This window comes from Alosa pseudoharengus, unplaced genomic scaffold, assembly GCF_046254945.1.
Source record: "Alosa pseudoharengus isolate Yale_2024_CS ecotype anadromous, Long Island Sound unplaced genomic scaffold, YU_APseudo_1.1 YU_APseudo_1.1_scf_4, whole genome shotgun sequence".
NCBI lineage: Eukaryota > Metazoa > Chordata > Actinopteri > Clupeiformes > Clupeidae > Alosa > Alosa pseudoharengus.
Window position 1 is genome coordinate 42,851,308 of NW_027468774.1, and position 16,573 is coordinate 42,867,880.

At 42.4% G+C, this 16,573-nt stretch overlaps 1 protein-coding gene across 2 annotated transcripts; it reads right to left on the reverse strand.

Annotated features, from left to right (window-relative positions):
• Positions 1–1,470: 1,470 nt before the first annotated feature.
• Positions 1,471–14,618, reverse strand: adgre5a (adhesion G protein-coupled receptor E5a). 2 transcript variants are annotated; one of them, XM_076266401.1, is made up of 23 exons: positions 14,234–14,617; positions 12,708–12,806; positions 12,394–12,552; positions 11,988–12,140; positions 11,540–11,686; positions 11,277–11,405; positions 10,903–11,031; positions 10,458–10,601; positions 10,040–10,162; positions 9,274–9,317; positions 9,039–9,173; positions 8,305–8,484; positions 7,462–7,615; positions 6,766–6,882; positions 6,442–6,629; positions 5,984–6,142; positions 5,198–5,392; positions 4,430–4,647; positions 4,157–4,226; positions 3,847–3,938; positions 3,461–3,629; positions 3,249–3,341; positions 1,471–2,965 (listed from the first exon to the last, which is right to left on the reverse strand). In XM_076266401.1, exons 1-23 carry the CDS (start codon positions 14,262–14,264, stop codon positions 2,924–2,926), a joined length of 2,970 nt encoding a protein of 989 aa, XP_076122516.1. In that variant the 5' UTR covers positions 14,265–14,617; the 3' UTR covers positions 1,471–2,923. The 2 variants fall into 2 exon arrangements, with proteins under 2 accessions (XP_076122516.1, XP_076122517.1); XM_076266402.1 differs by lacking the exon at positions 10,903–11,031 and having other exon boundaries at positions 14,234–14,618.
• Between the last annotated feature and the right edge of the window lie 1,955 nt (positions 14,619–16,573).

Genomic DNA, 16,573 nt, shown 5'->3' on the forward strand with positions numbered 1-16,573 from the left:
GCATTTTCCATATGGGGTCTTAAAAGCCATGTATCCTTCTAGCCACAGCGTTTTTGTTTCAAACATAAGCCTAATCTAAGCTTGCGTGCTCAAATGACGTGATAGACTAGGCGCTGTTGTTTACAGTACCTGTCCATCATTGTAAAGCCTGATTTGATTGGTCCGCCTGATCTAGGGCGAGCATATTTGCTCCACAATGGAGCAATGCCAGACCGAACTTCCCGACCTCAAATGTTGTGGGCGGGACTAAGTTCGGAATGGCACCCAGGCTAATATTTTGTGTTTTTAACACCAGAATAAAGTCCCAGTGAGAGCCGTCCTGTGTGAATGTCACCCCCCCCCCCCCCCATTTTTTAGGTGGCATCTTTCTCTTTTAGTCTGTTTAAATTGATAACCTGGCCAGCATCATGTTTTAGGCCTGTACAGGTTCTCATTTCTTTAAAAGTTTGTTCTGCATCAAAGCATGTAATCCTCATTGTGCTTTTATGAAATTAATGTAATTAAAAATCTTTCTACTTTGTTTTGGAAAGCTTAGATTTGGTAGTTTTTTTAGCTGCAGGCAAAACATTGGGTTTCATAGCACAAAGGCCTAATAAATCGATCCATCCTCACCTCACTGTAAAGCAGGGTCGTGGGTTGTTGTTGACATTATCTATGGGGCTTACAGCTTCACATAATCTCATATACTGTTTACTAAAATAGAATGCTCATGTAATCCAAAGTATACAGAATATGTTACTCACTTTGAATAATCTATTGGAATACAGTATAAAATATATTTCAGGGCATGCAGTAAACTATGAGATACATTTTAAAAGTAGCCTTTCCAACACTGTCCGTATCAATGGTATAGTAACAGTTTGAAGTCATTATATTAAGATAAAATAACTGCATTGTATTGTTTTAAAGTGTTTATTTAGATATCTCATTTATACAAACTTGAAAGCAGTTGATAATTCTTACAATATACGTACAACTTGACATAAAAACATCAATTGTCTTCAGTACACACACACACACACACAAACACACTGGTTAAAAGAACACGCCAACCCATTGGGAAATGTGCTTGTTTACAGTCTACAAAGTTAGATTGGAGGACACATATCCTACTCTTCATAGATTTCAGCTCAGCCTTCAACACAATAATCCCAGACATTTTGATTTAAAAACTCCTGGACCTACACCTCCCTCCCTCCACCTGCGCTTGGATTAAAGACTTCCTCTCCAACAAACCACAACAAGTGAGACTCGGCCACCATCTTTCCCCCCCACTCACACTCAGCACTGGCTCCCCCCAAGGCTGTGTGTTGAGCCCACTACTGTATACACTTTACACATCGGACTGCTCTCCTTCCCACCTCTCCAACCTCATCATAAAATTTGCCGACGACACCACTGTGGTCGGTCTCAATTCAGGCGGCGATGAGTCTGAGTACAGAGCTGAGGTCCAGAAACTCTCAGCTTGGTGCTCAGCCAACAAGCTACTTCTCAACACTTCAAAGACTAAGGAGATCATCATAGACTTCAGATGCAACCGCACTGCCCCTCTCCACCTGAACGGCGACTGCGTGGAAAGGGTGTCATCATTCAAATTCCTAGGGGTACACATCTTTGAAGATCTCACCTGGTCCATCAACACCAAAGCAATAACTAAGAAGGCCCAACAGCGACTACACTTCCTAAGAATTCTCAGGAAAAACCACCTCGAACAGAAGCTGCTGGTGTCCTTCTACCGGTCTATCATTGAAAGCATACTCACTAGTTGCTCGGCAGCAGACAGGAAGGCTCATAGGCACAGCCCAAAAGATCATAGGCTGCCCTCTGCCCTCCCTGGATGAGGTCACCGACTCCCGCTGCCTCAACAGGTCCAGATCCATTTTCAAGGACTCTGCCCACCCTGCCTACCACCTGTTCAATCTGCTTCCCTCTGGCAGGCGTTTCAGGTCTATAAATGCACGCAGCGCCAGACTAACCAACAGTTTCTTCCCCTGGGCCATACGTTCACTAAACCAAAAAAAGAACCCTCTGCAAACTGTGGCCACCCCCCAATCCCAAATCTTCCCCTCCCCTGCCATGATCAACCTCAAACTCCTCAATACTGCATTCTGTGCACCTATGCACTAGGCACTTTTCTTGCTATTAGGCTGCGGCTATTTTACTCATGTGTGCTGGAGGGTGTTCTGTCTGGGAGGGTTTGGAGGGTATTTTTGCGTGTAAATGTTGTGCTGCGATTGGGGCTGGGTGGATGAGAGTGTGTGTGAGAGTAGGAGAGAGGGCGGGGCATATTCAGGATGTTTTTTCTGTATGTTTACCTATTTATTTATGAATTATTTATTGCTCTTTTAAAAAAGCACTGACCAAGAGTGACAACTTGAATTTCATTGTGTTGATACTCTGTATTTTATGCAATGACAAATAAAGCTTCTATTCTATTCTATTCTTCTCTTCTCTGTGCTTGCAACCTAACTTTGGGGTAGACGGCAAATAATAATATTTCCCAAGAAGTTGACGTGTTCCTTTAACAACAGAAAATGTACAGCAATTCAGATCCAATGTAAAGCTTATTTTTACATGACATTACCAGATAAACCCCCCCCCCCATACACACAAATTCACACACAGCAAAACAATAAATAGCTCTTAAAAGATATAAATACAAACAGAATGACTGAGATAAATCTATGGCTTTGTCTTTGGCTTGACAGGAGACATTTTGGCTACCCACCTCCCCTAAAAACTTAACCCTGAGCAGATCATCAAGGCACTAATAGCAATATGAAAATACATTTGTATTGAATGACACATCACAGAAGAAGAAAAGTGCATTTAAAAAGGCATGCATTCTCATTTAGCACAGATTTGTGATACAGTTGCTTTGCCTGAGTGGAAAAAGTCCAGTGGACTGCTGACCATAGCGCTCTCAGATCTGGGACTCTCCGGTGTTCTGGGCACTCTTGGACAACTGTGGATCACACCAAATATCATTAACAGGAAGAGCCCAACCACATACTCATACGATACGACAAAGACCATTTCCACACAACAGCACTCAAAATATCCTCACACTTAAAGCTATATCAGTAAGAACATCTAACACTGTAATGGCATACAAGCTCACATTTCTAGACTCATACATCTATTTTACTCCGCTGGTGTTGTCCCAGTAACGTCTTATGTGTGTATGAAAAGAAATCCCCTCAACATGATCCCTTAAAAATGAATGATTATAGTGATGGGCTGAATACCTGAGACTTGGACTGATTTGAGCTGAAGTCTGAATACTTGGCCTTGTGCGGAGCACAGACACAGGACAGGAACCTGCCGTACTCCTCTCTCACCTGTTAAGGGTGGAAAAGACGAGAGAGCGCTGCGTGAGTTGCCTGCTCCGGACACACTGACCATGCTCAGCATAAAATAATTGGCCGATCTCTGCTCTGCGTAGTGAAGAGGCTGTTACCTGCTTGTTGAGCAGACAGTGCATGCAAAACATCAGCACGCCTTGCAGGCAGTTGAGGAAGGTGAAGAGGTACGACATGGCCATGGTGGAGTTGTTGAACTGGAAGCAGCCAAAGATCCACATAAGGCCCAGCACAGCAAGCTGAGCTATTGCAGTGATTGTAAATGTCCTGTAGGGGGAGACAAAGAGATATTGGCACACGTGTGACATCCCCCCCCCCCCCCCCCAATTAAGTGGATGTCACTTTTTTTTGTTTTTTACTAATACCAGAACTTATGTAGGGAAATTCTCAAAGTCTCTGAAGTGGCTCAGTCCACTTCTAGATCCAGACATGAGCCCGAACAAAACCTGAGCTGTTCTTGAGTCAATTCTGAACAGGAACTTACTTAATTTTACGCAGTTTGTTAAGATCAGGATTGAGACTGGAGAACTTCTCAGCCAGCTTGTAGACTGTTAACAGGAAGAAGAAGACATTGGCCTGGAGGAGAAAGACAGAGGAGGAAGAGGAGGAGGAGGAAGAGGAGGAAGAGGAAGGGGAGCAGGAGAGATAACATTGCAATGCAGACTATTAAGTGACATTAACATTTTGATTTTTGCTGGATTATGAACTTTGAAACTATGAAAATTATACTAAATGTATTATTGAAACTAGACTACATGATGATGTAGTCAGTGATGAAACTCTACTGGACTCACAGTAATGATGACACAGACAGGGCCAAGGAAACTCCAGATGAAGTTGTCTTTTCTCACATCAAACCAGCACCTGAGGGTACACACACACACACACACACACACACACACACATACACACACATACACATCAGCCACACACACAAATACACATACACAAACACATGCAGGTAGAGGGACCAAATCAAGTCACTACCTCAAGAACAGAAAATAACAGAAAGATCAAATCATCTTATGAGCTTATGGAAGGTGCTGCAGACAGACTGGGTCACTCACAGGCGCTCGGAGCCGTATCCTTTGGGGTAGGCCGCGGCCGAGATGGCCACTATCACCGCGGGGACTCCGTAGCCGGCCGCTATCAAGTAGCGAGTCCGCAGTGTGGTGTGGAAGACCAGCACCACCATGCGGAACAGCTGCACGCCCTCCAGGCACATCCAGCAGAAGACAGACAGGTAGAAGAAGTGCAGCAGCCCCGCCACCACCGCACAGCCCGTCTGCCACCAAAACACACAGCGCACATTCAGAGAGGGCACAGCCCACGGGCACACATATACAGCAGCCTACGTATGTCTGAGTCTGTATGTGTGGATGCATGTGTGTGTGCTTATTTGTGTGTGTGTGTGTGTGTGTGTGTTTGTGTGTGTGTGTGTGTGTGTGTGTATGTGTGTGTGAGCATGTTTGTGTTGCCTATTGCTGCTGTAATGACAATGGTAATAAATTGTCAGAAACCATAAATACCGGTATAAATTTCCTCTCTCTCTCTTTCCATCTGTCTACCAGACCAAAGCTCACTTTTAGTCTCTCTTTAGCTCACCTCACAGTCTTTACCAGTAGTGTCTCTCTCTCTCTCTCTCTCTCTCTCTCTCTCTCTCTCTCTCTCTTTTTCTCTCTCTCTCTCCGTCTCTGTCCACCAGACTAAAGCTCACCTTTACTAGCTCTAGTCTCAGCAGTCTCTCTCTCTCTCCCTCTCCCTCTCTCTCTCCCTCTCCCAGTCCCTCTCTCCCTTCTCTTCCCTCTGCTCCACTCCACTGTGGGTTAGCTCACCTGGTTTTCGGTGCGGGAGATGCCCACAAGGAAGATGAGGCTGGCGATGAAGAGGCTGAGGCTGAGGTGCAGGTGGATGGTGGTGCGTGTGCACTGGATGGAGCGGCAGAAGGCGAAGGTGAGGACGCAGGCCAGGAGACACACGATGGACAGGGACAGCCCCACCCAGGTCATCAGGAGCAGCTCAAAAGTGTCCTGCCCACACAGGAGAGAGAGAGAGAGAGAGAGAGAGAGAGAGAACTCATTTATAAGGTCTAAACACCAGTTCATAACTTAATTGCATATCACTTATGGAGAAAGGCTTAGCTTAGTGAAATGAGGTTTAGGCCTCTATCATGCACCCAGCGCAAGGTGGCACAAAGCCTGACGCAAAGCGCGACACAAAGCTTATTCTTGGACTGGACTGGCCACTCCTTTAAGGCCTGGACTGGCCATGTCTTTAATGTCTATAAACTGTACGCCTCTGACCATCCGTTTCTGATTGCCAAATAGAGCTCTTAATCACACTGGGAAGGGGAAGTCTGTTTGAATATCAGATTAACGTTAGCGTTTGTGGCACTAGTGACATCCATGCTGAGCTCGATATGAACAATTTTAGAAGTTTTAGGAGAATTTAACAGTATTTAGATCTTGCAGTAATATCATTATCGATTGGTACAAATAAACAAATTCACTGTTCATAACTTCTGAACAAGTTCACTGCTGTGTAGACTTTCTGTGAATGTGAATCTATGCTGTTTTGGGGCAGTAAAACTGGAGGGACCAAGTGGACTGTGAGTAGGATACCTCGACCTCGTAGAGAGCCATGAGCACTGCGAAGCTGCTGAGATGGTTGCAGGAGCACACTGTGTCGCTCGCGTTGGTCATCACCACCATACACCCGCGGTCAGACCATGCGTCGCGCTCGTGGTCCCAGTAAACACATTTGTGCTGTTCCTGCTTTGACTGCAATAAAAACAAATGTTGTATTTTGTAACCGTCAAGTACATATACAGTATGTTAAAGTATACTGTTAATCACTGAAACACACATCTACTTACTGCTTAATACCAATATGACCTAAATTTTTTGGGTAGTGAAAAATATTCAAACTTATGCGCGTGTCTGAAATAGCAATCATTCTTAAATGTTCAGACAAAACATTATATATCAATATTGAATATATTTTATATTTATCATCTGTATTGTTCACTTAGATGGTATACATTTGCATAACATAAATGAGTAAGAGGTGTCCTACATACGTTGAGATGGGGGAAAGAGAGGGTGATATTCTTCGTCAGCTGTGTTGTGTTGGAATTGCTAACTGTTGCTGTGACTACTTTTGAGTTCATCTGGAACTTCGGGTTTGCTTCATCAGGAGTCACAGCAAAAGAGTCATTAAATGATTTCTCCAGGTTCTTATAGGTCAGCAAGGCAACAGTGGTGAATCCTGTTCCACAAAAGACACACGCACAAAACACACACGCATAAATATTTATCTTGGTTGTCTATGACCATTTCCTGTGTGGGAAAGGTCACTCCTGTTCAGAATGTATGCTGTACTGCACATCGGCATGTGTTTGTACCAGGGAATTTGGCTCCTGTCGCCGTCTCCCAGTGTGTGTCCAGTTGGGCGTTCCCGGACAACAAGCGGACAGGCCCGTTGAGTGGTGCATCTCCCCTCTCCACCCGCAGTTCCACCTCTGAAAGCACACACAGATCCCTATGTTCTGACACAAGGCTGGAAAACATGGCTTATCTTAGTTTTCTTGTCTGGCCTCCTCTAATTAACTGGTTCTTAAAGCACTGGCACTTAAAGCACTAAAGGTTCCGTTTCTGTGAAACGCAAGCACTTCATAATTCATAACATTGGGTCATAATTTGAAAACGAGTACAACCACAGGCAACTTTTCAATGAGAAATTGAATAGGTTGTTGTGCTTGAGGTCTGCCTAAATCTAACTAATCACTGGTATGTTTCGTGGGAAACTATTTATTTTTTATGTTGTGTATGGTAGACTTGTCAGCTAGCTGTGTTATCCAGGGGCCACTGTAGATAAGATACTTGTAAGAAGCGTGTGATAAAAATCTGTAACAGCTCTATTGATATGCTCGACAGTTCAGCTAAATTACAGTAGCAATGCGTTGGCTAGTCATTTGGCACGTGAAGCAGCTAAAATGAAGATAGAAACGATATGTTAACCACACAGTGTTTAGAACTTCCTGTTGTCAAATATGTAAAAACATGTTTGAAGACTAGTGTGTGATAGAAATGAGGCTTACCAACATATCTTTTAGATATTTTGGTTTGTCTATCTTCTAGCAGTGGTCCAACTAGTTTCAGTGCGCTCTCAACAGAAGACAACAATATGGTGACTTGCTTGCTGTTACTGAGGGGTCCTTTTGACAACAGACCATCTATTATTGACAGGAGTTTCTGTAGGAGGACACAAGAAAAGAGTTAAAGGAGAATTCCGGTGTGATATTGACCTAAAGTGTGTTGAAACATGATACCGAGTGTGAACGTATGTCTCATAGCCCATCTCGGCTTGTCCCCTGCACTCCAAAATCTGGTGCTAGTTAGCCGATTCTACCAACAGCTTGTTGCAATGGTGGTGTTTCGGCATCGGGCTAGCCGTGCAAATAAATCACTGTTTTACACCATTTACGAGGCTCAATGTATCTCCACACTTCATTGGTAAACTACCGAAGGCCCTGACATTTAAAACGAGACATTGAGAACTTTGAAAAAGCACTGGTAGTTTACTTACAAGACGATTTATACAGACAGTATCTTCACGAAGTTTAGCGTTTGCAGCCATCTTGAATTTAGTCACGATAAGTCGAGCGACGAGTAAGAATGAACAAGTATGATAAGGGATCAGATTCCAAAAAGAATTCAGTGGAAATGCATGGATTCCAGTTTCTTCCAGTAGCAGCAACTAGAATCCATGCATTTCCACTGAAAGAAAAAGAGAGTGAGAGAAAGACAGAGAGACACATGTTAAGGGAATGGAGAAGGAGTGGTAACCCACTACACAGACTCCTGTCCAGCTCATTATGACACTGTTACAGCTATGGCTCACTGGGGTAAAGACACATTCTAAAGCTTCCATAAGGCTTTACCATTAACAGCTCCATTCCATCCTGAGCTCTCCTGGCCATGTTCTTTGGGGTAGTTGAACCTTGGTTTAGCAGAGGTCCGAGGACTTTCAGTGCTTTCTCAATTAAAGTCAACACCATGCCGACCTGCTTGTCACTGAGGGGACCTTTTGACAGCAGGCCATCTATTGGTGACAGGAGGTTCTGAAGGTTGGAAACAAAAACAGAGTGAGTGAAGAGGAGAGAGAAAAAAGAAGAAAGATTGAGAAAGAGAGGAAAAAATGATGGAGAAGGAGTGTTAAAAACCAGTCAGACATAAAAGGAGTCCAACGAAATCTCTCCTTGTAAGACATTGTTACATTTACATTAAGCAGACGCTTTTATCCAAAGTGACATATCAATTATATTACAGGACCCTGAGCAGGGCACAAAGGTGGAAGCTGGGTTTTGAACCCACAACTTTTCAGGCTACTGCATGCTAGCCCAGCTTCTTAGCTGCTACACTACCACCGCCCCGTTACAGCTTTCTGTTATAAAAATGCAGTCAAAAGCCACCAAGATGTAGTTTGGAAATGAAAACAGTAAGTGAGGAGGAGGAGAGAGAGAGAAAAGACTGAAAAAGAGAGGAAAAGATGAGGGAGAGAGTGTTAAACCAGTCAGACATAAAGGAGGTCCAACGTAATCTCTCCTTGTAAGACATAACACCATTACAACTTTCTGTCATAAAAATGCAGTTGAAAGCCACCATGAGGCATTACCATTAACAGTGTCTTTCCATCCAAAGGCCCATCCAGTGCTCCACCTGGAGGTGAAGCTCCAGCAGTGTCATTTCCTGTCAGTTTCTTACACAGGCGGTTCAGCAGGGAATGAGAATCATTCAGTTCAGGCAGAGTCTGAAATGATCAGGAACACCAGAAGCAATAAGCTAACAAAGGCTACATAGGGATCAAATCATTTGTATTTTTAAACAACAGATATTGTGCTCAATCATACCTGCTCAGAACTGACATCTTCCCGAGGCCAGTCACAGTTGAATGCTAACAGGAAAACGTACAAAAATTATAAACATATTCATTATTGTGATTTAATATTGATATATAAAGTTAATGTCAGATTGTAGCAGCATGTGTCTGTTAAGTAGAGCTGCAGATCGCATGGCACCTATTGAGATGTAGTTGATATGACATTCATCTGACATTTACATTTACAACAATTTCACCCACAGACTCCCACAACCAGGAATGTAGTGGAGGCTAAACGCAAGTAAACACAGTTTATCCACCTCTATAATTTCAGAAATAGAGTTTATCCACCTCTTATTAGAGTTTATCCACCTCTCAAAAGAGTTTATTTACCAATTGCAACTTTTAACATAAAAAAATCACACTGAATTATCCACAAAATCACAATATGTAGACTAGGAACCATTTAATACCACTGATATTGTTATAAACATTGGACAATAACCTCCAGCTCCTTAATCAAACATGTTCTGAATGCATTTTTAAAAATATGATACTGCATGGCACAGTCCACCTCACAGAATCATAGTTTACCCACCTCTTATTTTACTACTATATCCCTGCCCACAACTAAGTTACAACACAGGGAAATAGCCCTAGGAGCAGGTACCATATTAAAGCCAAATACTGCTCAAAACAGTCTCATCATGACGGGGCTCAAGTGCCAGACAGCTGAGAGGAAACGGAAGGTAAAGAAGGAGAGGGAAGGAAAGGAAGAGTGTATTATTATTTTTCACCTGTGCACGCTTCCTGATTGAAGCCATAATTGGTATATCCTTTGTGACAAACACATTCATAACCATGAGGACCCTGGTGACATGCACCTCCTCCACACATGGAGGTGTCCATAGAGCATATGTCTGGAAAATATATTAAGTGGTAGAATGATTAGGGCTTTGAGCAGTATTTTTACACAAGCTTTGAGTTTTAAAGTGTGCAGTATTTTCAAAAGCTAATAATAGCCATCAGTGTTAGCCATTAGATTTGTTCTCTTTAGTACCCTTGCTGCAGTTCCAGTCTTTTACACCTACTAAGGCTACTTAGAGATTAAACATACCAGTACTAGTCAGTTAGTTTGCTAGTTAATTTATTGTCCCCTGAGGGAACGGTAGTTTCAGACACTGCACAAAATATCAGCTCAGAACATTGACTCACCTTCACAGGATCCATCTTTTTTGGTGAAGTTGGTGATTCCAGACCTAAGTCTGAAGCCAGGGCTGCACACACAGTAGTGGCCTGCTGGGATGTTGTGGCATTTTGCGTTTTCCCCACAAATGGTGCTGTCAGCCTCACACTCACCTGTCACATGAAAGAAGTGTCACAAAAGCCTAAACGAACCAAGCAAAATATTAATTTCAATCAATTCATCAAATCTAATCTATCAAAAACTGGTAAGTTTAGTTGTGTTGCTGAAAGTTGTGTATGTTGGTCCCTGTGAGCGAATGCAATTCTATGTTTTGATTGTAATAAAACGAATGGATTATTCACATGTTGATATTCCCTACCTGACTAACAGGTTGGTGACATATATTCTTATTTGAGTAGAGGCCAACAATGGAAATACCGGTAAGTTTAAACCATAGTTTAAGTTTAGTCTCACTTTCACAAATGCTAGTTTTGTTGTTCAGACTGAATCCAGGGTTACAGATGCAGGAATAGTTCCCAGGGATGTTGTGGCATTTAGCGTTCTCCCCACAAATGGTCGTGTCAAGGACACACTCATTCATATCTGTGAAGTTTGATGAAAAACTAGTAAGATAACAGGCCAGATTAGAAATCAATATTTACTTTCACTTCCTCAAAGTGGTTACTAAAGTCACGTGTTCATCAAATTTTTGTCAGTATCTCACCTTGACATGTCACTAGTCAACCAAAAAGACCTGAAGTCTCTTTAACTGACTAGCAGGTTGGTGACTTTCATATTGTTATTTGAGTAGAGGCCAATGATAGAAAAAAATATCAGTTTAGTCTCACCTTCACAAATACCAGTTTTGTTGTCCTGACTGAATCCAGGGTTACAGCTGCAGTAGTAGTTTCCAGCGGTGTTGTGGCATTTAGCGTTCCCCCCACAAATGGTGGCGTTCAAGACACACTCATCTTTGTCTGTGAAGTTTAATGAAAAACTAGCATCAGTCATTATTGTGTTTAAGTGCACACATTAGAAATCAATATTTATTTTCACCTCCTCATGGTGGTTGCTAAAGTCATGTGTTAATCATATTTGGTCAGTATCTCACCTTCACATCTCTCTCCGTGGTTAACCAAAAAATCGTAATTTCCATTGTTTGTCACAAACCCATCCTCACAGATGCAAGCATAACTTCCCTGAGTGTTTTGACATGTGGCATGCGGGCCACAGTTTTCCACTGTGCACTCATCAATATCTGCAGGGGGGAAAGGTGAAGGTGTGTCCACAGATGTCATGGAGAGGCAACATTAACATGCTAAAATGGGCCTCTAATGCATAAATAGTGCTGCAGAAACCAAACCCACACACAGGAACAAAGCTAAAGTAATGGTGAGCCAAGACAAAATATAAATGCTCTGGACTAATTTTTTATGCTCCCCAAAAGAAAAAAAATACAGTAAATAAATGCAATAAATAGGACATACTGTACATACATCACAAATATTTTAATGCATTTCATATCCTTAACAAAACAGCCATTTTTCTAATTTTCTCACCTTGACATGTTACTCCCTGGTCAACCTGAAATGTCTCTTTTCCGCTACTTGTCTTAAATCCATCCTCACACATGCAAGTATACCCTCCCATATTGTTAACACATGTGGTATGGGGACCGCAGTCTATGTTTTCCACTACACACTCATTGATATCTGCAGAGGGATAATGGTGAAGTCAGTTCAACCCCCAGTCAACCTGAACATTAGCCCCTTATTCTACAGTACAGTGGTAAGCACAAGTGGGGAAAAGATAGATGGCTAAACGCTTTCATTTGCTCCCCAAATTTTCCAAATAATATACAATTATTTATTTTATTTATTATTTAAGTTATTATATAATATAAAATAAAACACATAACAATCCATGCGTTTGTGTTATGAAGTAGCCTAGTTACAGTATTCCTACCTTGGCATGTGACTGAATCACCACCAGTAAAGTTGACATTTCCCTTAGTGGATTTGAATCCGGACTCACACTGACAGTAGTAGCTGCCCTCTGTGTTGAAGCACTTTGCATTGTCACCACATAGGAGTTCAACTTCCTCTTCATCACAATCATTTATGTCTTTGTCCAAAAACAGGGGGCAGAGAAACACCATGACAGAAATAGGAGAGTGAGTGTAATGTAAAATGAAACCTCGAGTGAATGGCAGGAATGTTGTTATAAAGCTGATCATACATGTAAATGAACATACATTGGCATATACTGGGGTTTCTTACCTATGCAGGATCCATTTCTTTCCTTCTTATACCCATCTTTACAGCCAGTTGCAGAGCCTTCAGATTTAACCACAAGGAAAAGCAGGAGCAACAGCAATTCTGACACACAGACAGACAGATCAAGACACACAAACATATTACAAACAGCTTGATGTTTTGTAGATGTTATTTTACTGCAATCCAATATCAGTCCAACTGTCCAAATGATGCAAAACAGACCTCACTGCAGCAGCTGCTATAAGAAACACTTGCTATCTCATGTTGTTAAGCACATTTCATAAGCGCAGAAGAAAACAAATCGTCATCCTGAACTCTTGTTCATTAGTCTGCTGTGTGAACTGTCTGTCAGCTATAGTTAGCTGGGCCTGTGCGTACTGTCTGATCTTTTTCTGTCATGACTTAGGCTGGGTAACACATTTTGAGCATGATGAAAATAAGTCATACGGCGTTGCTGGAGACCTGCTCCCCTTTTTCTCAAAGGGTTCTATGAGTTTCATTTTAGTCACTCTGACAGTCAAGGTTCACTTATAATCACATGCTTTGGCCACCAGGCCAGGAAACAGTTTGACCAGTCCACCAAAAACTTTGATACATTGATATATTACAACCTTTGTATATTGTTATGTGTATAATGTGTGTAATAATGTGTATAATGTCAAACATTATCAAGTCCTCTTGTGTTACAAGAGACTAGGTATAAGTGGAAATAAAGTGAGCCCGCACAGGGCTTGGTGGATTCTGCCACCCAGAGCATTGTAGTGATTTCACAGTCTAAAAATATTACTTTAAAGGCGAGAGAGCACACAGCTTCTATTAAGCGTGGGTGATAAAAGCCAAGCTAGAAGAATAGAGTCTGTGTTCTCCTCTCTCTCTCCCTCTCTGTCAGTAGTTCAGACTCAGTTATTCATTCGCTTGCTGCTCTCGGAGTTATTAGACCACATTGTCCATGAATCAGGAAAGTTCTTTGGAATGACATCGTTTTCCCCTCTCCCGCTCTTTTCTTTGATAGAGCTCTTGGCAGGTTTTATGACAAGAAGCACCAGAAACTGAGCAGCTGACTAACACTTCCATTAACAACTTCCAACTGCAGGCTGGAACTAATACAAAGACACAAAGGTGATCCACAAAAAAATAGTCTTGTGTGGCTAAAGTGACACCAATGCCCATATAAAAGTGGAACTTTCAACAGTTGCTAGGCCTACTTCTCCTGTGAACATTTGTTTTTTACACTCTGGCTATCTTATAACTTAATGCTTTACATATACATGATAAGTCATGAACGTTAACTGCCTCTTCATTGAATGGAAATACAAAGTTCTGATACATATTTAAATTATAACATGACAATAAAAATGCTTGATAAGTATTCATTAATTTAAGTGTATACGGTATAAACTGATCAAACTAATCTTAGCGGTTTGGCACTGAAAATAAATATATGGTGAGAGTGATACAAACAGCCATAAACACACTCTATTTCCATGGCAACATGTAGTCCGCTCTCACTGTGACTGCAAATGACTCACCCCAAATCAGGAGATGCCCTCTGTATCTCATGGCGACGGAAAAAAAATTCACCGTTGCTCTGACTCCGGCCACTTGGCGTTTAAAGACCCAAAACTCTACTTCATGGAAGTTTGAACAGAATCAAAATGAATCCACACTGACACGTTTGAAGCTTTCTGCCTTTCTCTTTGAATGATTTGTATCGGTTGACTCCGTAGGTGTCCAGATGTTCTGTGGGCAGCAAAAACACCCCACCCTGCCTTGTCTCTAAACACAGCAGAGTGATTCTCTCTCGGCGTTGCCCTCCCCCGTGCCTCTGTTTCCAGCTGTCTGACACAGCACGGGGCCAGCGCTGAATCTCATCTGGAGCGCAGACTGCACCGTCACGCCTTTCAGCTGGCCAGGAACCAAACACACACGCAGAGAGACAGAGAGAGAGGGAGGGAGGGAGAGAGAGACAGAGAGAGAGAAGGGGGAGGGAGGGAGAGAGACAGAGGGAGGGAGAGAGAGAGAGAGAGAAGGGGGAGGGAGGAGAGAGGAGGACGAGGAGGGGAAATTACAAAATGTCAGAGGCCAGAAAAGAATGGAGATGTGAGAGTCAGAAGCAAAGAGATGGTTTTGGTTTTCTAGGTGTGATCTCACCCACACTGTTTCACAACAAAGTTGTGATCGCTTGTGGCCTCATCAAAAAATGAATAGAACTAGATGTACCGCAGAGCGGTACAAAATATGACCGCCGCCCAGTCCAGCACATTTTTTCCACAAAAAGAAATCACGCTGAAAGGCCTATATGATTCTAACTGTCTCACTAAATTGCATTATCCACACTCAATTCTCACTGGTATCTGCTAGACAACAAGTCCCAAAACATGATTAGTTCATAGATTTCACATGTAAAATTCATTTTATACAACCCCACCTCCATCTTGCCTGTTCATAATTCTGAGAATGAGAATTCTGAGAGTGTTATGTTTATGTTATGTGTGTGGGTGTGTGTGTGTGTGAGTGTGTGTGTGTGTGTGTGTGCGTGCTTGTGTGTGTGCCTGCGTATGTGCCTGTGCATGGAAGCGTACATATGTCTACTGTGTGAGTATATGTCATACGTATGATTACTGTGAATGTGTGTGTGCGTGTGTATCTGTTTGTGCACATGTGTGCACATGAAATGGGTTAACATGACCCCTGGAGGCAAATATACGGAAAAAAAAATGGTCATCCTAGGCCCTACAGTTCTCAAGATATTCACAGAGAACTGTGTCTGGCCTACCCTCCTTTCGGGGGGTCCAGTCCAGCGGGGGGGGCTACAGATCAAAACGAAAAATGACGGTTCCATGCTATCCATGTGGGGGTACATGCCCACCAAGTTTTGTGTACCCCGGTCTTTCAGTGTCCCGGGAATCCTTGTTGGTGTACGTCACTAAATGTACACATAAATTATTTTATTGTAAGGCCCCCCATGAACGAAAGTACACAAAACCTGGCATGCATTCGGAGGGTGTCATAATGATCCTACACTTTCAATTTCGTGCAGTTTTGACCATGTCAGCCAGAGATATTGTGATGAAAACACCTACATTTTTGCTTTTTAATTTTTAACTAGGTAGCGCTATACATGAAATAAGTGGTAATGGGATGGGTTGACATGGCCCCTTGAGATCAACATACAAAAAAAAGGTGGACCTCCTAGGCCCTACGGTTCTCGAGATATTCACAGAAAACTGTCTCCGGCCACCTACAGGCCAGTTGGTGTATAGTAACATAAATTAATTTATTGTGTGGCCCCCCATGAATGGAATTCCACGAAACTTGGCGTGCATTCAGAGGGTGTCATAATGATCCTACACTTCCAATTTCGTGCAGTTTTGACTATGTTAGGTCACAGATACCTGCGATTACAACACCTCATTTTTACTTTTTTGTGTTTAACTAGGTGGCGCTATACATGAAATGAGTGGTTATGGAATGGGTTGACATGGCCACTTGAGATCAACTTACAAAAAAAAAATGGTCCTCCTAAACCTTACGGTTCTCGAGATATTCACAGAAAACTGTGTCTGCCCTACCCTCCTTTCGGGGGGTGCAGTCCAGCGGGGGGGCTACAGATCAAAACGAAAAACGATGGTTCCATGCTATCCATATGGGGTTACATGCCCACCAAGTTTCGTCTACCCCGTTCTTTCAGTGTCCCGGGACTCATTGACAGAAATTTGGGCATGCGAAAAAAAAAAAAAAAAAAAAAAAAAAAAAAAAAAAATCGGACTAAACCTATATGACCACCGCTTCGCTGCGCGGCGGTCATAATAATAATTAAAAAAAAAAGAAAAGAAAAAAACAAATGGGCTCATTTGGCCTTGCTCCCA